General features: G+C 35.5%; 1 protein-coding gene across 4 annotated transcripts in view; it reads right to left on the bottom strand.

The window, feature by feature from the left end:
• The window catches only part of LOC140794995 (eIF-2-alpha kinase GCN2), a 59,864-nt gene extending 37,782 nt beyond the window's left edge, over positions 1 to 22,082 (bottom strand). Inside the window, exons 1-13 of one of the 4 annotated variants that reach the window (XR_012110240.1) lie at positions 21,722 to 22,082; positions 19,454 to 19,525; positions 19,297 to 19,356; positions 19,109 to 19,214; positions 18,491 to 18,595; positions 16,957 to 17,433; positions 15,532 to 15,660; positions 15,364 to 15,450; positions 15,187 to 15,273; positions 14,972 to 15,086; positions 9,543 to 9,660; positions 5,809 to 5,863; positions 520 to 686 (exon numbers count right to left, since the gene is read on the bottom strand). Coding sequence is in view for 2 of the 4 variants with exons in the window: in XM_073147351.1 (XP_073003452.1) it covers positions 520 to 686; positions 5,809 to 5,863; positions 9,543 to 9,660; positions 14,972 to 15,086; positions 15,187 to 15,273; positions 15,364 to 15,450; positions 15,532 to 15,660; positions 16,957 to 17,433; positions 18,491 to 18,595; positions 19,109 to 19,214; positions 19,297 to 19,356; positions 19,454 to 19,525; positions 21,722 to 21,840 (1,697 nt within the window). In the remaining 2 variants the exon portion in view is untranslated. Of the gene's footprint in view, positions 1 to 519; positions 687 to 5,808; positions 5,864 to 9,542; positions 9,661 to 14,971; positions 15,087 to 15,186; positions 15,274 to 15,363; positions 15,451 to 15,531; positions 15,661 to 16,956; positions 17,434 to 18,490; positions 18,596 to 19,108; positions 19,215 to 19,296; positions 19,377 to 19,453; positions 19,526 to 21,721 lie in introns of those variants that run through there. The other 3 variants (XR_012110239.1, XM_073147351.1, XM_073147352.1) reach the window with 3 other exon arrangements.
• Positions 22,083 to 22,456: the final 374 nt, after the last annotated feature.

Raw genomic sequence — 22,456 nt, 5'->3', positions numbered from 1 at the left:
ATATATATATATACTTTTCACATTCGACTCTATATATTTGGCACATATAATAAAAACTTCTTTTAAATATTAATATATTTATGAAAAAACATATATGTTTATTTGTTTTTAATAGAATATCAGATTATTAATACTATTTTAAAATTTTAGTGCAAAACATAAGGATAGTATATATAATATTATAATTGTAATTTTATTATATCCAATTAAATATTTGACTATCAGAAATTTTGTAAGAAAAATAATTTTATGACATTCCCTTTTCTAAATTCACTTTTATATTTTAAAATTTACTATAAGAATATTAAATTCACGTAGGTAGCATCATGGATTGAGTGTTGATTCCACTCGATTAATGACCACACGATTCAATACATGGTAGCCAAATGTGCCCTAAAAACAAATTTTTCATATAAATAGAATAACTACATGTTGCAGACTTGCAAGAATATATAGATAAAGAAATCATTTACACATGCACTAGATCATAAAAGATAAAAATGAGAAAATTCTTCATACCTATGGCAATACTCCATTTGTATATATAAGTACGTTAATTCCTGCTTGTTATCACCAGGAGCATCTGTAGAGTTGACACCTGCATAGCTACTACTATAGCTCTCTGCAGTTTTTGAACCCCAAGCACTCTCTCCATGATAATTGCCATATTCCGTTTCAAACCACGCCTAGATTTCTCAAATAAGGAAAAAGATCAGAGATTTAAATTGTTAAAAGCCAGAAAAGATGAGCACTCGAATACAATTATCAAAATATAACTGGACAAAAGCTGTCATAGTCGGGCTGATAGGGTCAGAACTAGGTCAAGCTTTGGCCAAGAATTCCAAGGTTAGGCCCAAGACAGATATGGGTAAACTTTCTAAGCTATATGGCAAAGAGTTCCATAAAATAAATAAAACAGATCATGCATTAGGTTAAGCTTAAGACCATTTGAGTAGATAGAATAAAAGGGAATATTTCATTTACTCCATTCAGTAATTTCAATAGCGAACTACAGTTAACCTTTATACAAGAAGCCAACTGCAGGGCATTTTACCTCATAAAATTTCTATAATCAAACAAAGCATCTGCTAACTGCAGATGCGGGAGGCAAATTAACACTGGAAGAGATGTATAGGAACACTTCTTTTGTCTCACTTTCTGTCTAGCATGAAACTATGAAGTAGTAGTTGCTACATATATCTTTATTCACAAAAATTAACTATGGTTTGTGATCATCCACTCCCCAATAGTTCAGTATTGAGCGGCAAACATAAATCTGCCAAGAGAGTACTTTATCACTCTAAAATGTTAAAAAATAGTAATAATTTAATCAACTGTGAAAGAATCTGCAACTGCAGATGCATAAAAAGGATAAATTGAAACTAATAGAATGGTAGGGCCTTAGGAGGACTATGAAGGATTCAAGGGAACTTCTCCCTCACTTTCCATCTACTCATGCCATGAGGTTATTGCTGATAGTCGCTACATATATATCAGTTCATATAGATAACCATTCATAAAAAATATGCTACATCCAGTGCAGGTAATGGCCTTCTATAACTTTATATCTTTAATTAAATGAATGGCATACTATGTACAAAAGTGTATCCGGATGGCAATTGAACAATTTTAATTGTCTATCATCATTCAGAGCCAGACCTTGTAACATGACAATATAAGAGTAATATCAGACTACAAGCAAAGAAATATGTTTTACAGTTTTAATATATTTGTTGGTTTAACTCAACCAGGAGTATAGTTTAGAAAAATCAACTTGATGGCTGGTTGTTCCTCAAAATGCGTTTAAACTCTTGTTTATTAAAAATTAAAAAATAAGAACATAAAATAGAACTCTGCTGGTCCATGATCTCAGCAAACTCAATAGCACAGAAACTGCAACAAAATACCTACGACTAAAAGGAAGAGAGCCTAGATTGTAGACACATTAATTTAAGAATTTTGTTTCTGGGACATTGAGACCAGGTATCAAGGTGAAACTTTTCAACAAGCTTGAAGGTCCAAAGATAATGTGATTAAGAACTAGGTTGCTCTTAATACCACACTAATACAAAATTGTGCAACTAACTTGTTAATCCCTTTAGTGATAATCCATCTAAATTTGCATAGCATTATCTCTAAAACTGACGGTTCCATTTACATAAGTCATTAAGGATCTGTTTGACAGTCCAAAATCGCCTAAATCGTATGAATCAGCTGATTTCAGGTACCAGCAATGCACCGAGATTCCTAATCACCAGTGAATTGCGGAACGCCAAGTTTCTCAATCATGTGTGAATCATGATTATCTGTCATCTCATGCCTTTAGGCACTTAGGATGCATTTGGTAATAGGATAAGGAGAGATAAATTCATCTCTACGCTTATCCCAAGAGATGACATATTCCTTGAGATCAAGGTTCAAAATATCGGAATTTGTCACAAAAAAAAATGATGCTTATCAACCATATCATATATATTGATTGTTTCAACCATCAATATTGAGTTTCGACATCAGACTCTTTTTTAATTACACAAAAAAATGAAAAATCCAACGTTCATCTTAATACACAAAAAAAATTAAAAATAATAATAGAAAACTAGATAATGTCTCACAAAATAAAATCTAAAAATTAAAAAAAAAACTATTTTCTCAATTTCTCTCCATCTCTCCCACTCACTCCCCCATTCTCCTCCCTATATGTAATATTCAAAACAAAAAAGAAGGGACACGTATAAGGCACATGTAGTTTCCTTTCTCATATTCCTTCTCTTCTTCTCTTTCGTTCTCCGACTCGGGTTATGGGGCGATTGCTAGAATTCCACGATGTCCTAACTACAAAGCCTAGCAAACCTCTCCTCAAGAGGCATCGAGAATTTCTTCTCCTCCTTGACGTTGGGTCGTCGGAGTGTCACCGGAGTAAATTACAATCACCAATGGATCGGCTGGTGAGTCCTTCCCCATTCCATAAAGTTAATTTGGAAATTTTAGGGTATTTAGTATAGTACCTTAGTTTTGGGTGTTTGCGGCCTTGTTGGCTAAGTTTGTTGGTCAGTGACTTCAAGTCAGCATCACAATAGTCTAGAAGTTTCACATAGTTGGTCTCATGCCATGTTTCCATCCATTGGAGCCCACATGGCTCGCATTAATGTAGAAACTAGCTTTATGACTAGCAGCCATAGTGTTAGGCTATATAGCCTTCCGCGTTTTCCATCCATCTTGTAGGAGTGGCGGTGGTCGAAAGGGCTCGTCAGCAGGGCGTTGGTGATGGAGGTTGCCGACTACACTCATTTTGTCGGGCTCCCTCGAGGAAGACAACGAGGTCGGACTAGGGCTCAACCCAAGCCAAACCCCACCCCTCCCCACCTTTTAGTTTTAGGTTGCAGGTTGGATTCGTGTCAGCTGGGTCTTCCCAAATCCGATTTGCCTTGTGGGCTGGCAGCTCAGGCGCCCAACATAGTTCACCCTTTTAGATTTTGGGCTAAGGGCTAGCCACAACCTAGCCCATGAATGAATGGAGTTTTGGGCTAGCTGTAGCCCAACTCAAGTCTTTGGGCTTCAATGTTGGCTCCGACTTGTTTTAAATTCAGAAACTTTAGTTATTGTTAAATTAAAATAAGAGTTTATTTATGGACGAAGGTAAAGATTTGCACACATATTAAGGGTGGCAATCGGGCCGTGTTAGTTGGGTTCAAGTCGTGTTGGGTTCAGGTAAGGTCATGATAATACAAACACAAGCACAACCCGTTTATTAAACAAGTCAGAATTTTTAAACATTAACACGACATGTTTATTAAACTAGTTACATGGGTCATTGGGTGGTAAAAAATATTTAATTTTTTATATGTTTTTTGGATTATAAATGGATCTATTTGAGTTGTAAACGGGTTTATTCGGGTTATCAACAAATTTTTTGTGTGTTAAAAATAGGTTAGCCAGGTCAAAAACAAGTTATCGTATTATGAACGAATTGGCGGATCATAAACGGGTTGGCGGGTCAGGTTATAAACAGGTTAATCAGGTTGAGGTAATAAACACAAACACAACCCGTTTAATAATCGGGTTAGATGAGTTGACCCGTTCCAAACCCAATTAGGCTAAACCCAATGGGGGATTTACTCACGTATTTATCTTCATATATTTTGTATTATAATTTTATTATATTGTCTTCATACTTTGTGTATCATTATTGCTTTTATGATATATTATACTTTGTGCCATACATTATTGTTAGTGCAGGTAGCCAATATATTGATCATTAGTAGCTTGCTTAGCATGAATTATAAGTAGGTGAAACTTTGATAACAAATCTAGATTAAATATTCTTCGTACATCTCCCTATAGTGACTCAAGTCTATATTAAAATATAGGGGATAGACCTATTAGGTGACTCTAGCGAGACGAGAAAATAATCACAAACTAGAGCAGAAGTTTGCTTATACTTATTATTCATATTATGAGCTTGCTGACCATTGTTATTAATTGTTAAGCTTTGATTTCCATATTATATTGGATAAATTGCGGTTTTATTGGCTTTTGGGTGGATCCCCACCCATTGAGCTGAAGTTGCTAGCTCATTAAACTTTTCTAATATTTCAAATGTTAATCGGCTTACCAAATAAATATGGGCATTAAAAATCTACCTCCACTTAGGATTTGTCCTTTTCCTATTAAGTTGTCCTAGTTTTTATGTTTCTAAACTATCTGTTCTTTTAGTTTGTTTGGAGACACATCGGTGGTGACATTTGATTATTATTATTTTTATTGGAGTTAATGTTTCATATTAAGTTTCTTAATGTGAATTTATATAACTAATAATGTTGAAAACTTGAAATTTTTTATCTTATTCAAAGTGATATTTTCAAAATTTCTAAGTTACCTTCGTCAATGCTCATAATGACCTCATATTTTTAATTGGATGTCTTCAAATGCAGGATTTTTTAGAAAAAGGGATAATGTAAGGTTGGAAACATAAAAAGTCCATAATATAGGGGTTTATTTTGAAATATCCTTAAAAATAAACTAACAGAAATAACAAAATAAAGTTAATATGAAAATGTAAATGCATAAAAATAGTAGAAATAAAGCCTTTTAATAAAGTAATACTTTAAATAAAAGTAAAATTGAAAATATAAATTAAATATAAATAAAATGTTTAGAAATATAAATATAAAATTTAAGTAATTGAGAATGTTATGTGTATTTAAATACCTAAACTTATTATTTCTAATCTAAGGAAAATATAGTAATAAGCCCTATGGGAAGCTATATCCCCTTCTATTAGTCAAGTCCATTATTTTCATATCAAACATAAGATATGTGGGACCCATCAATAACTAATCCAACCCCACCATCTATATCCCCCAAACAAATGCACCCTTAAATCTTTGCACAGAAGCATAAGAGTTGATCATAAGTTCATAACAATTAAACAAAACCCACTAGGCCACACATACCAAGATATCATTATATAGTAAATGTTAAATGGTCAGCTCAATATGGCAAATGGAGAGTGTTTATGCAGAAACTTGATTATTTTATCTGTCTATACAAGGTGATCTTCTTTTCTATATTGTTCTCCACGAAATATCACAAAGCAAAAGTTACATGAGAAAACATACACATAGAGAGAAGAATATAGCAATATCCCAGAAAAGAAGGTAAAGAAACAGTCTTACCTCAGTTCTTTCAAACCCTTTTAAGAAAAGATGTACCTTATATTGCTTTCTAATTAAATAATATCTTAAAAGCATTAGATGGAGGACAAAATTAAGAGTTAAAAGTAAATTACAAAAATGAAGAAGCACTCACTTGATAGTAACGAACAACATGTTGATGCTGCAAGCGAGACAGTGTGGCTACTTCTCTGAACACCTTGCAAAAATGGTTATAGGAAACATCGCAAAATGTTAAGTAAAATAGTGAACAACCAACAAAACTAAAGTAGCAAACAAAGAAAAATCATTAGTCTACAGGAACTTGACATAGAAATCTGTATAATTTAAGCAAAAGAGTAGAAGTACTTTCTCAAAAAATAAGAAATGTATTGCTAATCAAGTAATGGACAATGCTGGGGTAAGATTGCTTACAAATTGCAATCTTAATAGCTTCGCCATCGACCTCGTCGTCGAGCTCGTTGTCGCCGTCACCGCTCACCCGAGGTCGCATCGGGTGCCCTAGCCGAGGGAGGGGAAGAAAGAGATTGAGAGATAGAGAGAGGATTTATCGGTTAAAACTTAATTTGCGGATCCGGATCCCGCAACTTAAGTTTTAACCGATAAACCCTCTCCCTCGGCTAGGGCACCCGACGCGAGCTTGGGCGAGCGGCGACGGCGACCGGGAGCGGCAAAGGCCAGCGGCGACGACGACGGCCAAGGTGGTACATTTTTCTCTCCTTTTCTTACGGCCGTGCCTGTGGCACGGCCATCGTTGGTTATATGTAGTCAACTCATGAGAAATAAACAAAAAAATTAGTATGAAACAAGGTTACAAGTATCGGGATCGGGATTGGAATCGGTTGTTGGAGAAAATGATTCGTATTGGCCGTATCGGTCATCCGTATCAACTTGTATTTTAAAATAATTTTTAAAATACATAAAAATATTAAAACTTTTAGAAAAAATAATAATAAGATAGAAATATATATGAAGTCCAAAAAATAAAAATATTATTTTCTACCACTCATGCACTCTCTCTCACCCCTCTCGTACAAATATTTTTTTTTAACTCTCTCCCTATTAACTCTCACTTCCACTAACTCTCTCTCCTATTAACTCTCCCACTAACTCTCTCTCCCATCTCCTCAGTATCTCTATTCCCATTCTCCTTCTCTAGAAAACCTACAATTCCAACCTCTCCTCTTTCTCTCCCTCCCTCTCTCTCTCCCACACACTCATCTTCCTCTCATACTCCCTCTCTCTCCTAAGTGATGCTTCTCCGATGTGTTCTAGCCTCCATCAATGTTCGGCAAACTTCGCTGACGTAGATCCAGCTCCATCAACCTCCGACGTAGATCCAGTGTCAACCTCTCTCTAATAAGCTCTTCACTTTTTTCTCTCTCTTTCTCCCTTTTTTCCTTGCTATCTTCCCTCTCTTTCTCCCTTTCTCTTGGCTAATCCGGTTCATTTTGGCCGAAACTTGGCTAATCTGGACCGGGATCAGCTGAAATTGGGAACCTTAGTATGAAATGTTTGAAATCCATCTCTAGTTCACATCTATTGCCATCTAGTCTATGGAATGAATCATTCAGACAATAGTCTACATGCCACAGTTTCTGGATACTGGGTTGGTCGACATATATCGTCTTGATCTACGAAGCACGGACTTCGAATAGCATGCCATGTCCGTGTCCAATACTTGTTGGACACCAACACTCTTCAAACACTTGTTGAGCATTTGTACAATGTGTCCGTCAGAGATTTTCTCTTAGTCTAATCGTGCCCCACTAGTAGCAACAGGCAGCACGTCCTCGAGGATAAACCAATACGAACATGGCCAAATATGATGACTCCGAGCAAACCCTGCCTAGATAACCACTATGCTGAACTTCTAAAACCGACGCTCAAGAGCCGACATTGCCTCTCAGCTCTAGTAAGGCGATGTCGGAAGATCAAAACGAGATGATAAAGAGATCGTACCAATGTCTGAGATAGAAACCCTCTCAAAAAAAAAATTAATAAACTTCCTATACTTAGATATTTGTTGATCATGCCTACTCAAGAGACTTCCTTGAAAGTGGATCTTCCTCGCACCGCAAGACCAGCATGAAAGGAAAATGGGAATAGAAAAAAGTCCAAGTACCTCTCCTAGGTCCATATTTGAAATGCCTCCAAAAAGAGAGAATAAAACAAAAAAAGCAAGACTTATATGGAATAACTATAATAAACTAATTATAACAAAATAATATATTATAAGTATAAACTATACTATAGAGGATGGATTATTCACATTTAAGTTGATGGTCAGAGGTTTTAGAAATTACCTAATAAATTCGGACACTCTTTGGACATTTTTGGACACTCTTGAGACACTTTTTAGGCATAAAATTTATCATATGCTATAAAAGTTAATAAATATAATTATCTATTGTAGGAATTTCCTACATATGCTATAGAAATATAATGTAATAATCACAAGTTAGTGCATCGAAGAAAATTACTATTAATGCAAATTATTGTAGAAAATTAATAGTTATTTATTCTCATAATATTGAATTGTATTGTAATTTATTAGCATTATCATTTTTTATTTTGTTGTATTGTGTATATTTTGTTTTTCCCTCATAAATAATATATGCATGCCTATGTACTTATATTACAAGTTATGAAAAATATTTCTTTAAACATATCAATAATATGTATATGTCAGTGCTTCTTAGGTCTTGATGAATGGTAGGCCATGACCTTCTATAACACTTAGTAAACAAGTCGAGCTTGAGCGATACGGCTCTAGCTCAGGCTCAGCTCGAAATTAATTTCGAGCCTTACAATTGGGCTCAGACTCGGCTTAGCTCAACTTGAGCCGAGCTCGAGCCGAGCTCAAGCCTAAAATGAGCCTATCATCAAGCCTCATTCAAGCCGAGCCAGATCGAGCCCGAGCCGAGCCACAAGAAGAAGAAGAAGAAGAAAATTGAGGCCCGTGGGACAGTGCAGGGGGACCCGCCGGAGGGCTGTGTGGTGAAGGTGCTGATCCACCTCGATCCGCTAGAGATTTGCTAGCACTGAGGCAGCTTGACTAAGCAGCACTGCGGCGGCTTGCCATTGCCGAAGGAGGAGGAGGTGGCGACTTGGCGAAGGAGGACAAGGCGGCACCGCAGTGGCAGCTTGGCGAAGAAGGACGAGCACCGAAGGAGGAGGCGAGGATGTGGGATGTGGGATTTAGGGGTTAAGGTTTTCTCACCCATTTTATATAGAGCGTATCGAGCCGAGCCTAAGCGAGCCAACTCCAGCTTAGGCTCGGCTCAATATTAATTTCGAGCTGATTTTGACGACTTGAGCTCGGCTCATCTCTAACCTAGCAGAGCAGAGCCCGAGCCACTCGATTATTTTGATAGTCGTACATGTACGCACGATCAAGCCTCCAAGAGCTTAAATCCTTAACTTCTATCTACTTAAGAAGGTACATACATATACATTTATGAGTTTATGCAAGAATAACTCGATACACTCTTCACAAAATCTACAATTTAAAGGTGAAATATTTTTCTTTCCTCATGGCAATAAATAAGCCGGCACACCAATTCTTAGCTTACATAATTAAAGATTAAATTATGTGAATAAAGAATACAGCAACAAGATTATTAGTAAATATGAATAACTCAAGTAAGCAATAGATGAAACTTTAAACAATGACATTGAAAACAAAAGGTGGGGAAATACAAAACCTCAAAATCCTTTCATAAAAATGAGGGTAACTAAACCTTAAATTATGTGAATAAAGAAAACAGCAACAAGATTACTAGTAAATATGAATATCTCGAATTAGAAATAGATGAAACTTTAAACAACTAAGGAACATTAAAAATGAAAGGTGGGGAAATACAAAACCTCAAAATTCTTTCATAAAAATGAGGGCTTTTATCCTTAAGGAGAATCTTTTTCACAGCATATTGCCGCCCATCTAGCTTATTTGTGCATAATGCAACATGGCCAAAGCCCCCATGACCTGCCAGAAACAGCACAGAAGCACACCATCAATGTAAAGGCAGATGCACTGTCAAGATAAAGTTTAAACTCCATTGCAAATCAACCTCATCGAATAGCAAAAGTAGTGAGAAGTTTTTTACATCAAACAATATAATTTCATTATAAGACTAACTAACCATTATTGGAATATCACATCAGTGATCAGATCCCATGCCATTTGACATAAAATTGTATTGGAATTGAATAGACATATGTGATACTTCTAAGAATCTCACATTCTTCTGTACTTTGTTTCCTATATGAGGCTTGCTTTCATCACAAGTATCCAAGTACCATTCCACAAAAAGAATCTATAGTTTTGAAGCAATCAAAGTCTGAAAAATGAAAGAGGCCCATAAGGAACAAGATTCTTAGCATAAGAGTACCTGTAAGAATTGGGAAAAAAAAAGATCTCTTGGGGCGCACATGCACTGCACTTGCGCACCCTTCACCCTCTCCCTCTCCCTCTCCCTCTCCGGCATGCGACGAGGAAGTCGTGAGAGTTTTGGTCAAATCCAAATCAAAATCAGATTTGAGTTCTTTCTATAAATAAAACCCTAAATACCCCCATCTCTCTCTTTTAACCCAACCATTTCTTTCCTCTCGTTCTTTTTCCTTTTTATATCGTCGGAGTCGTCACCGTGGAATTGGACAGCCGAAGCAATCAAAGGCCACCACGCAACTCGTAGGTAAGTTGTGAGAACCAAAAGAAGAAAAAAAAAAGGGTCGCACGTACAATGCCGAAGTGATCGGAGAACACTCGACAACTCGCAGATTAGCCCTCTCACATTCCTCATAATTAATTTAAGTCTAATAAGTTAGAATAAAAATACCTATTTTTTAGGCAAAGCGGTGTAGTCGGTGAATCGAGCCAGCCGGCAACATCGAGTCGCTACCGCTCATGTGCCAGAGTTTCATGTCGTTGACCTCGTGTTGTAGGTGTGCTTCCTTGGAGCCCTCATGGCTCAAATCGCCGCCGACAATGAGTTAGAAGCGTTTGTCGTCATCGGCGGCCTCTCCTCCACCTCGTGTGGTTACCGTGGCTGCGATCGTGGTGGAGAGCTTAGGATGTGGCCGGTGACTACCGATGGCGGCGATCGCCGGTGGACTCTCTCTCTTCTCTCTCTTCCTCGCGTCGACCCTCTCGAGGAAGAAGGGTGGGGTAGGGCTCAGGTTAGACCGAGCCAACCCCTTCCCTTTTGTTTTTTTTTTAGTTGCGAGTTCGGGTTGGATTTCGGATCCAAAACCCGACCTAAACCAAATTAGCAAATAATGGGCTGCGACTAACCCATAGCCCTGTCCATTGCTAATTTATTTGCTAGGCCTTGGCCCAACCCGTTTAATTCAAATCTTGTGGGCTGCGGGCCAGCCACAACCTAGCCCAATCCAATGGGTTTAAATCAACCCATTTTAGCTATTTACTTAGTTTAAATTTTAGAAATCATAATATTAGTTAAATTGAAATATGTTATTTATTTATTATAAAATATGATGATTTTTCTTAACCCATTGACTAGAGAATTCAGTCATTTCACCTAGACACAAGTGAGTGGGTTCACTTACGTATTTATTTTATTTATTTGTTTTATATTTTATGCTTTTTATTAGATCACGTATAATTCAGTGTGCAAATACATTATTATATTTTTGTGCATTATTATGTTCTGTGTGCAAAATATGAAACCCACTACATTACTATACTTAGTGTATATAATCATTTAATTGATCTAATATTAGTACAAAAAAAATTGATACGTGAAAAGACTTTGAGAACAGACACAGGCTAGATATTTTTCGTGCATCTCCCTGTGGTGACTCAAGACAACCTTGAAGTCCAGGGGTCAGACCTATACCTTATCAGCATATGATCTATTTAAGTGACTCTAATACGCTTAAAGAACAGTCTCAGGCTAGATTAGATATCTTCCTAAGGTGACTCTAATATTTCTCTATAGTTAGTAGAAAAGACAGGGAGAGTTTATCACATAGTGATGCCTCCTGGTGACACTAATTGGATTAACTATAAGGAAAAAACTCAAGTGCATATTAAGGTGACTTGTAGTTGATATGGATCCTTAGGAACAATCCCAAGTTGAGACATATGACATTATTATTAATATTGAAAAAAACTCAACATATTGACATGAACCATGTTGTGAGATATAATTCACTCTGTTATTACTTATATTGTTATTATTATTGTTATCATAAGCAAGCTTAGTAAGATTCTGATTTTATATTATTGGACTTGTATTTATTTGAAGTTATGGATTCAACTTTATTTGACTTTTGAGTGGATTTCACTCAATGAACTATAATTGTTGGCTCATGGGTTCCCTCTTCTAATATTTCAGGTGTTGATCCACATGGAGGCTAAAAGTAAGATGTACTGAAACCCCACTTCCACTTAAAATTTTACTATTTTGTCCATCAACTGTATTAGACATTTTATTCTAAATCATCTGTTATTTTAGTTTGATTGGTGACACATTATCAATGACATTGGTGTTTCTTTCTTGTTGGATTATATTTATTGGAGTTAGTTGTTCATAATTAAATTCTTATTATTTTAAGATGTAGAAAAATATTAGTTAAAGCTTCGTGTATCTCAAGTGCATTGAAGTACATGGCCGATCATGATTCCAATTTGGGTCGTGATATAAATCCTCTCACACCCGTTAAATGTAATTTAAGTTTAATAGGGTAGATTAGAAATACCTAATTTGTGGGGTTGCGGCGCCATCGGCGAATCACGCTGGCCGGTAGCTTCAGGTCGCTGCCACTCCGTCACTAGAAGCTTTGCGCCATTGGTCTCATGCCGTGGGTGCCCCTCTTTAGAGCCCTCGTGGCTCAGGTCGCTATTGGCTATCGAGCAAGCCTCATTTTTCTTCTCCTCCCCTTCTCCATCATCTTCTTCTCCATCGGGTGAAAGAGAGCTTGGTTTGACTTGACCCTACCCTTTGGGTTCAGGTCTGGGTTCGAGTTTGGATTCAAACCCAATAAACCCGACCTAAGTTGGTAAGCTAATTGGATTGGGCCTTTAGCCCAATCCATCTTTTGAATTTGTGGGCTGCAACTGCCAGCCCGTGGGTAAATAAATGGGTTTTGGGCCATGGGCCCATATATGGTTTGACTGGGTTGTAGCAACTACAATGCAGCCTCGAAATTTTGGGCTTAAATTAGCCCATTTTAGCAATTTATTTTGTTATAAAATTCAAAAACTGTATTAGGGATTAAATTAAATTTCTGTTATTCTTTATTATTTAAATGTGGTGATTTTTAGCGCATGGACTAGAAATTAAATATTTCAGTTATTTTACCTAAACTCAAGTGTGTAGGTTTACTTACATATTTATTCATATTGTGTTTCATATTTTTTATCAGACTATGTATTTCTCTGTGTACAAATTTATTTATTATATTTTCTGTGTGCAATTTAATTATTATAATTCTATGTGCAAAATATGTAACTCAATGATTCGCTATACTTCGTGCAAATTGCAAATTTTAGTGGGAAAAAACATAACTAGTATTTGGTATAACTTAGAGAACAGTCCCGATATGGATCGCTTGCGATTGTCCACGGTGACTCAAGTCTAATTAGAAATCCAGAAAAATTTTAGATTATTGTAGTGACTTTCTTAAATACTCTAACGGGGTTAAAAAATAATCTCAGATTAGATCGAAAGACTTCTTGAGGTGATTCTAATCTCTCTTAACGGTTAATGTCTGAGGTGATTCTAATCTCTCTCAATGATTAATGCCTGAGGTGATTCTAATCTCTCTCAACAGTTAATGAAAGAGACAGGGCATATTTATCACATAGTGACACCTCCTAGTAACCCTAACTGAATCAACTATGAAGAAAAAACTCAAGCGTCATTTCAAAATGACTTCTAGTTAATGTTAATCCACATGGTATAGACCCAATTGAGAAAAATGACATTATTGTTATTAAGAAAAAATTCAGTATCTGAGCATATTACAAGATGACTTTATGCTATTATTATTGTTATTTTATATCATTGGATTTAGATTTTATTTAAGTTGTAAATTTTGAATTTTTTTGGCTTTTAGGTGGATTTCACTCACCGAACTATAGTTGTCGACTCAGGATTTTCTCTTCTAATATTTCAGGTAACGTCAGCATGGCGATGAGTAGGATGCACCGGGATTCCATCTCCACTTAGGATCTACCCTTTTTACCTTTCAGTTCTTTTGGTATTTATGTTTTAGACTATCTGTTAATTCAATTTGCTTAGAGACACATTAATGATGACATTGATTATTTTTGTTATTCTTGAATTAAATTATTGAAGTTAGATTTTCTCATTAATTATTGTCATTGTGTGATTAGAAAGTATTAGTAAGATTTTGTGTATCTCAAGCATATTGAAGTGTATGCCCGATCATGATTATGATTTTGGGTCGTGATAGTACCCATCCCGCCATTCAAATTGGTAAATAAAGGGAGCTTAAAAAACACCCACCATCCTCCCCTCAACCTCTAAAATCAAAATCAGAAGTACAGGTTAAGGAAAAGTAACAACATTCTTTCCATCTAACAATCGCACTTTGGAGTTTGGATGACAAATAAGTTGACATGTTCCATACACCAACAGTTGTTCGAACTTCGAATAACAAAATCCAACAATCTCCCTTCTAGATTGGTGGCTAGGTTTCATGCTAAGTTGTTTGGAGGGAAGGAAGCAAACAACGTGCCTAGAGAATCTATAGCACTTGCCACTTGCCAGTGATACTAACATGGGTAATGAAGTAACTCTTTCTTTTGGTTCTGTCTACAAAAAGAACAGGAGGTAATTAATGTTTTAATGGAACTGGACTATGGCCTTTTGCCAAAAACAAAAAAAAATGGTAAATGAAGCTTGGCATGTCCTAGAAGGCAGGCTTCATGCAAAGTTGTTTGAAGGGAGGGAAGAAAAACCACATTACTAAAGAATCTATTCGCAATAACTGACAAATTAGTGCATGTACAATTCAATTCAATTCCCAGTCAGTCACAAGTTTAGAAGCTAAGAATGGTATCTATAGAAAGGCTACAGAAGCTATAGTCTTTTTGCTTCTCTAATTTTGCTACCTATAATCTTTTGCTACAACAACTAAACTCAATAATTACTATTACTACTAAGTGTGATCTGTATTTGTAAAATCAAGTGCTTTCATTTTGGGATTAAGTGTAGGAACTCAAAGGCACCAATTTTGACTTTTTGAGAAACTAAAAAATGATAGTGTCTTAAAAACAGAATAATAAAAAGAAGTGACATCCTTACCAAGTGATCGGACCTCTTCAAAGTCATTAAGATAACGAGAATTTGATCTGGTTGAATTGTTATCCCCAAGAAAACTACCATCTGGTTTCCAAAAGTAAGAGAATCGCGAAGAGATCTATACAGTTAATCAGAAAACCACAATAAATGGTAGCAAAGTAAATTTCACCTTTGCAAATAAGTAAGAGAAGAGTATAAATATCAACTGGGAGACAAACCATATGTTGTTCGAAAGCATGATCAAACTCTTCGCTGAAAATCACAGAAGGTGCAGCAACTAAATTCTTAGCCCATTCTGAAAGCACCTGCTCTATGCAATAGATAAGCAGCACGCTAAGGACAATGCACAATATAGTACAAGCAAAAATGAATAACTGTCATAACTGCAAATGTACCCCTAGGTTGCATAATTCTGATGATATTTCTGGCAAAGCGCTAGAAAATGATCCGTTAGAAGAGGAAGCTAAACGAAGCAAGTGTACCTGATTAAGAAGGTGAAAATGAGATTCAAGACAAGAAGATATATGAGATTTGTGCGAACGTCATAAGCAATAGAAGAATACCAAAAGTAGATCCTTTTTCTTGTTCTGAGATTCCTCATCAAAGGTGACTGAAGCAAAAGATGGTGAACATGAAGACCCGACATCTGAACCAGAACCAGCCTCCCTTAGTTTTATGTCAAGGCTGGCATCCTACAAGGTAAGATGGATAAATTTTACACATTGAAATTTAATGTATCATTGGATAAATTTTACACATTGAAATTTAATGTATCATTGGATAAATTTTACACATTGAAATATATCAATGTATCAATGTGATTCAATGTATCATTGGATAATTTTACACATTGAAATATAATTATTGCCTTTCCAACTTTCAAATGTTCCTGTCATGGAAACTTGAATTAAAAGTGTTCTACAAGAAGACGGTGTCATAGTGCACAAATTTCCTGCTAATGTGGGGTCTACAAAGGGCAAGATATATCTAGCCTTACTTCCAATGATGGAGAGGTTGTTTTCATGACTCAAAACCACCACAAGCAGCACTCTTGCGACAAAACTTAATTGTCACTTCAAGTGACTCCTAAGGTCTTTTACATGACGAAATGTACAAGCTAAACAGATTATAAACTTACAAGAAAGCTTCCATAAGAAACTTCAAGTGTCAAAGCATCTCTAGACTAGTTATACGTAAAATAGTTTGAATTTGCCACATTCTTTCTCATATGATGCTTAGGCCAAAACATGATCGCCATTTAGTATTCTTTTGTCGGGCACTACGCAAAGATCTGACATTCTAATAGTTATATACTTATATCACCATCCATAGGACGATAAAAACAATTAAATTCATTCGGCATCAAATTTGCAGATGATAACATTATAGATTCGCCTCTACATATCAAACCTTAGAAAAGGGCAGTTAATCGTAATTTATTTCCTCACAATCAGCTTTGAGCGCATTGTTAAAAGATTTAACAATCTGGCACCCCTCATGCCTAGGCTGGGCACTCATCCTGAAAACCTGACTTAGGAGAATGCCACTGGCACCCTTCATACCATGTGCCAACAACCCACTAAATAAGCCCATATTAGCCGAGTGAAGTTACTAATACCTCCAATACACTTCCAGCCTAACCCCAGTCTAATTAAATTTCTTAAAAATTTAAAATACCCTTGAAAGATATCCGCAAAGAAATTTGAATTTTGTAATGGTACTTCAGACAATGATATTTTAGAAATTACCAAAAAAAGAAAGGAGAAAATAAGGGTATTTTAGGTATTTTAAAGGTAAACTTAATATCCCTAACAAAATATTCCTATTTTGATAATGTTTTGTTAGAGATTTGGTTAGTTTAAGATAATCAAGGTGTGATATGAATAGGCAAAAGGAGGATCGGATTACTTATAGCTCAAAGACAGAGTATTAATCACAAAAAGACAAAGATGTAGGGTGTTATTTGAAATTTCCCTATTCTTTCTTACCTTAAGCTGATCTCTGCAATCGGAACTCTTCTCTGAAGTACCAAATATTGATTCTCGTTCACTGGTAGATGTGGTTTTGCTATCAGTCTCACTTTCTTCTGCAACAACATTTAATTTTGTTGCAGCTTCTGGTATAACAGTATATTTCGCAGCACGCAACACTTCAGATGCCACATTCCGGGAGGAACTTTCTGTAATAAGATTGTCAACATGAGCTGAAATATGGGATTGCAACAAGATTTCCTTCCTCTTGTCCTTATCAATTAGCCCAGTTTGTACCCTTAAGGTTTTATAGTTGTTCTCAATTGACACTTTTCTACTATGACCGCCCCAACTTGCATTTTCACCAGACAACTCACTGTATAGATCAATCAAACTGTAAACATAAGGACCCTCAGAATAAGATCGCTCATCTGGTTGACCTGCTACATTCCCATCAAGTGACTGATCCTTTTTTATTGAGCCCATACTAAGAACCTGCAATAGAATTTCAGCAAAAGTAAGTAAGAAAACAAACAATATCAAAAATTGTCTATAAATATCATAAACTATAAATGCAGAAAACTGCGACTAATTTAACACCAGGCAAAAGAGAAGAGATAATGGAAAGTTAATGCATAAAATGCATAAAGATGAATATACTATAGAAACAAACAATGTATTGATAACTAGGATATACCATTAGAAAAATGGGAAACAGAGATGAGAAAAAGATGGAAAATGAGGATGAGGCCATTTCTTCCATCACCTAGAACAGTATATATTGTGTTGCCTATAAAAGGCATAAAAGAAGTGTACTTTTGACAAGTTACACTTATGTTTATTGAACATAATGCCATCTATCTTTATCTTCAGATCTTTGTAACAGGTCTTAGTACATATAACCATAATGTATGCGATGTGCCATCAGCTTGAGCCAAATGATAAAGAAGAAATGACTTCTTGAAATTCTCCTCTTCTTTTATTTTGAGATTATTTTAAACCTATTCTTTTATACTAAACTTCTCCAACAGTAGCCACATGCCAAGATCTCATAGGAAGCTGCCTAGGGCAGACAAAGAGAAGTGGCAAAAAGATGGACAAAGCACTCAGAAGGCCTGAATATAAGCAAATCGAGCAGAATTAAGTAGATCAAAGTATATACTAAATACATCATGACTACAGCATCATTTACACATAACATTAGCATGAAGGTCCCAATTGTTGTTTTGAACTTTTGATGATGGGAATAGCTGTGACCAATTCTGGCATAAACTTCAACTGGAAAGGATTTCACAGTAATTACAATATATAGCTACTTAACCTGATGTACAATTATCCTTATTCTCTTTTTCTTACATAAGAATATGTATCAAGAACCATGCACTTAAGAATAATCCGAAGGAAAGGGCAGCAATAACAAACTACATGTAAATCACATTCCGCCTTTAGAAAGTAAACTTAATTTAGTAGAAATTTTAAAAAGAACAGATAAGGATAACCAACCCTTCATGACATTAAATGTCAAAGGCTCAAAGCTATGTAGCTAACTTACAGAATTTAGTGAGTGATCCACTGGAACAATTTCGGATAGAAACTCTTGAGCAGCCTCCACCAACTCATAAATCATTACTCGTCCCTCTCGAGCATTAATGTTTGCCTAATGGATATCAAAGGATGAGTCAACTTAAGTAAAAAATTATTATGAACTAAAACAGCTAACATGACACAACACTGCAGCTTAGTGAGTTGAAAATACCCGATTTTGCATATGAACTCATATCATTCATTCATTTGTGTTAGTAAACATTAGCCACATAGTAAGCATTGATGTGCCATTGGCATGAGGCATGTTGTATTGGTTCAACAAGGCATGTGCCGTGCTAAGTGTAGGCTCACCCTGGTGAATTGCTAAATGCTAACACATTCCCCAGTTGTGTTAATATAATGTCAAAATGTAAGGTCACAATATCACATGACATCATCATAGATGACTTCCCACCAAAAATTTGTACAATTAAAGCTTTCATTATCAAGCAATATTATTCAAAGTTAGATACATATTAAAAGTGATCGATATTTGCAAAGGCTGTTAACTATTAATAATATTTTTCATGTTATCCAAGAGAAGATTGACCTAGAAATAGCTTTCTGAACAGTGGTACTGTCTTACCTGGTCAAGAAGCAGTGAGAGTAGTTGATTAGCATCTTTCTCAGATAAACCTTTTTCTGGAACTATTTTTAACTTTGGACACTTGTGAGGATACCCAGGTAAGCATCTAAATGTGGAACATGAAAGGATCACTAGAATATGAAACAACGAAAGAATCTAAAAGAAAACCACTGAAGAACCACACTTGCCTTACAACAAGAACAGCTGAAATGTTGAGATCTTCGAAACCCATATCATTAGAATAAGGCCTGCTTGCATGGTCATGTATCTTAACAATTACAAATATATGATGATGCCACAAACAGTTTGGAATATATAAAGAGCTAAAGCAAGTAGATAGAGTACCTGAGATTAATTTTAAACTGTGTATGAGGTGGTTCTGAGACAATTTTAAAGTCCTCTTGAAATATGGCAGCCCTTGAATAAGAGAGTATAAGATGTTATCAAAACAAAAGGAAAAAAATAAAAAAAGTGGCAGAAATGCCATTAACTGCTTGATTAACTAAAATGTTTAATTTTCTTTAGCTTGTCACAAGATAAACATCTTTTATTTTCTGCAAAGCTAATTCAGGCCCATTTGATGTATTGTAACTTTGACTGGCCTCTGCCAATTTTTGTGAAAAATATATTTTATTCTTTTATAGAAAAAAAAAAATAAGTCGAACATATCATAATAATCATGTTTCTTCTCTTCTTGAACGGCAAGCATTCTTATTGCCTTTGGTAGGAAGTGTAAGAAGATGGAGTGCACTATACAGGCTACACACCAAATATCTGATTATGTATCCGCAGGCCTAAGGGCACTGCTAGTTTCTGATGGATAGCCTCATGATTCTCTTGCTGATGGTGTAATGTTTTATGTCTGAAGCATTCTTATTGCCTTGGTAGGAAGTGCAAGAAGATGAAGTACACTATAAAGGCTAACATCGAATGTCTGACTACATATCTGCAGGCCTTAGCCTCATGATTCTCTTTGGTGGTGTAATGTTATCATGTCTGAAAGCTGACAATTGTGGAGAAAGCAAATAAAATAGCCATGTGACTAGTAAGATTTGATTGCTTTGGAACACTATGGTCTTCAAATGCTCTTTAATCTTCAAACTGATGTATCATGAAAGGCTTAGAATCATGGGGAGATATTAAAAAATCAAACGATGAGGGAAATATGTGATCCTATCAAAGTTCTAAGTATTGGTTCTGGAACCGGGATCGAGTGCATGAAAAAACGATACGTATCGACCGTATCGGTTATCGGCCTTTCTTTTCGGACAATTTGGAGAGGGGATTGACTAAATCGATCATATCGGCTGATCCATTTCGGCGATATGGATTAGGATTGGCCGATACTTAAATCCATGGATCCTATGGTTTCTTCCTCTAATGTAACTCTTTTTCTTCAGAAATAACAAATCGTACTAATATATTAGTGATCCTACAGTCTCACAACTTATCTTTATTGCTTATTAATTGCTTAGGCTAGTGTTTCTTGCTTATCTAGGGTATTACTCCAAAATATCATGAAGCATGACCTGATTACTCCTACTTGATCTCCTAAGCATGACCTGATTTTACAGATAACTTTGTTCAGCTTGATAAGACAAATATTGTGCTGGTGTCTAGGGTATCATATGTACTTCAAAATTAACAGTGGTCAATGTTTCTAGTAACATCATAACATCAAATACACTCAAAATCCTAGATACATATTATTAGAAACTATATTTTTCAAAAGTAGAGGATGATATTCTCTTGATATATACATATACATACAATATATATATATATATATATATGTATATGTATATGTTATGCCTTAGTTGTTCTTCCAAGTTCCAACACATTTGATTCAACAACCTTTTTCTAGTATTGCGTTTAACAACTCATAGCTATTGAAGAGTTGATGTATCATCTTAAACTCAGTAGATTTTCATGCAAGTTTCCAAAAACACTCCACATATCACCATATTATGAAAGCATAAAGCATTCTCCTGAGTCTACTCCAACATAAGCAAACTTGTTCAATCAAGGAAAAGACACTACTAATCTCCACTATTAAAGAGAACAAGATGAAACAGTGATTACATCAAAAGAATTTATGTGACAAGTATTTTCCTTGCTTAGCTTTTCTTGTTCACTCCAGCCTATGGTCCCCTGACTGAAGTACTTTCCATCCACAAGACTAACTCTAACCTCTAGAGTACAAATGATGCTAACTTTTCCAGTGCAAACCGCTTTACTTTCCTCACTCACTCACATTCTACACCTTCAAGCTTGCGACATGCGACTTGGAAGGCATTTGGTTAACTAAATGTTTATCTTGTCACAAGATAAACCCTTAATAAAATTTGTCACAAAATAAGCAACTGTTCTCCTTTACTACTTAATCATTCATATATCTCTGTCACCCATAAGCATCCCAATTAGCTATAAACGTATCCGCACTTCTTGAAAGATCCCCTTCTATAATAATATGAAAGAACTCTACACTGGATGTACTGATTTATCACACAAAAAATATCCCTCTTTTCCTCACAAAGCATCATCTTCCTGTGAATAACGGGCTTACAAATAAATCGTAACATAATAGAATATACAGCAAAAAAAAATTCTTACAGTGCTGTCAACTCCTCATTGAGGACAACTTGATCATCCTCCAGTTGGGACCCATGGTCCTTCGAAGAAGCCCTACCACGGCTCCGCCCACCTTTACTTTTCTTCTTCTTCTTCCCCATCGGACCAAGATTTTCTCGTCACCTCGCGAAATCTCAGAGAGATGTAGGATCAAAAACCCTAAAGAAACCGAAAATGATATCGATCTCAAACAACACCGTTAGGGTCACTCGGTTTGGAGATGTAAAGAAACGATCGGAGAATTGAAGGAAGAGGGAAAAAGAATGGTAAAAATTCGCCGTTTGAAACAGTGAATTTGTATATAAATAAAAAGGTGCGAAATTCCACGAAGGATCACTCCAAGAACAGATTTCTTAGGAGTTTCTTTTTCCGTCAATACCCTTAAAAATCTCTTATTTACTTTTATGATATTTACATTTATACCTCTCAATTAATATAATTATATTTTATTTATTTATTTATTACAATAATACTTAGTGCATATATTTTTTTTTATATAGTCTGCATATTTTGTTAGAATAAAATACACACAATTTACATATACAACAACACTATAGTCTATTATTATAAATTGACAAACTAAATATAATTAAATTACAAAAGCCTCTTCAAAAATTACATTATTTGCATAAATATTTATTTAGTTATTTTTCAAGTTAAATTCTAATAATTTAACAGAAAAAAAATCCTATATATATATATATATATATGCACACA

Source organism: Typha latifolia, chromosome 9 (genome assembly GCF_019914945.1).
Source record: "Typha latifolia isolate L0001 chromosome 9, TyphaL0001v2, whole genome shotgun sequence".
In the NCBI taxonomy this organism is placed as follows: domain Eukaryota; kingdom Viridiplantae; phylum Streptophyta; class Magnoliopsida; order Poales; family Typhaceae; genus Typha; species Typha latifolia.
This window is presented reverse-complemented; position numbering and strand designations above follow the sequence as displayed.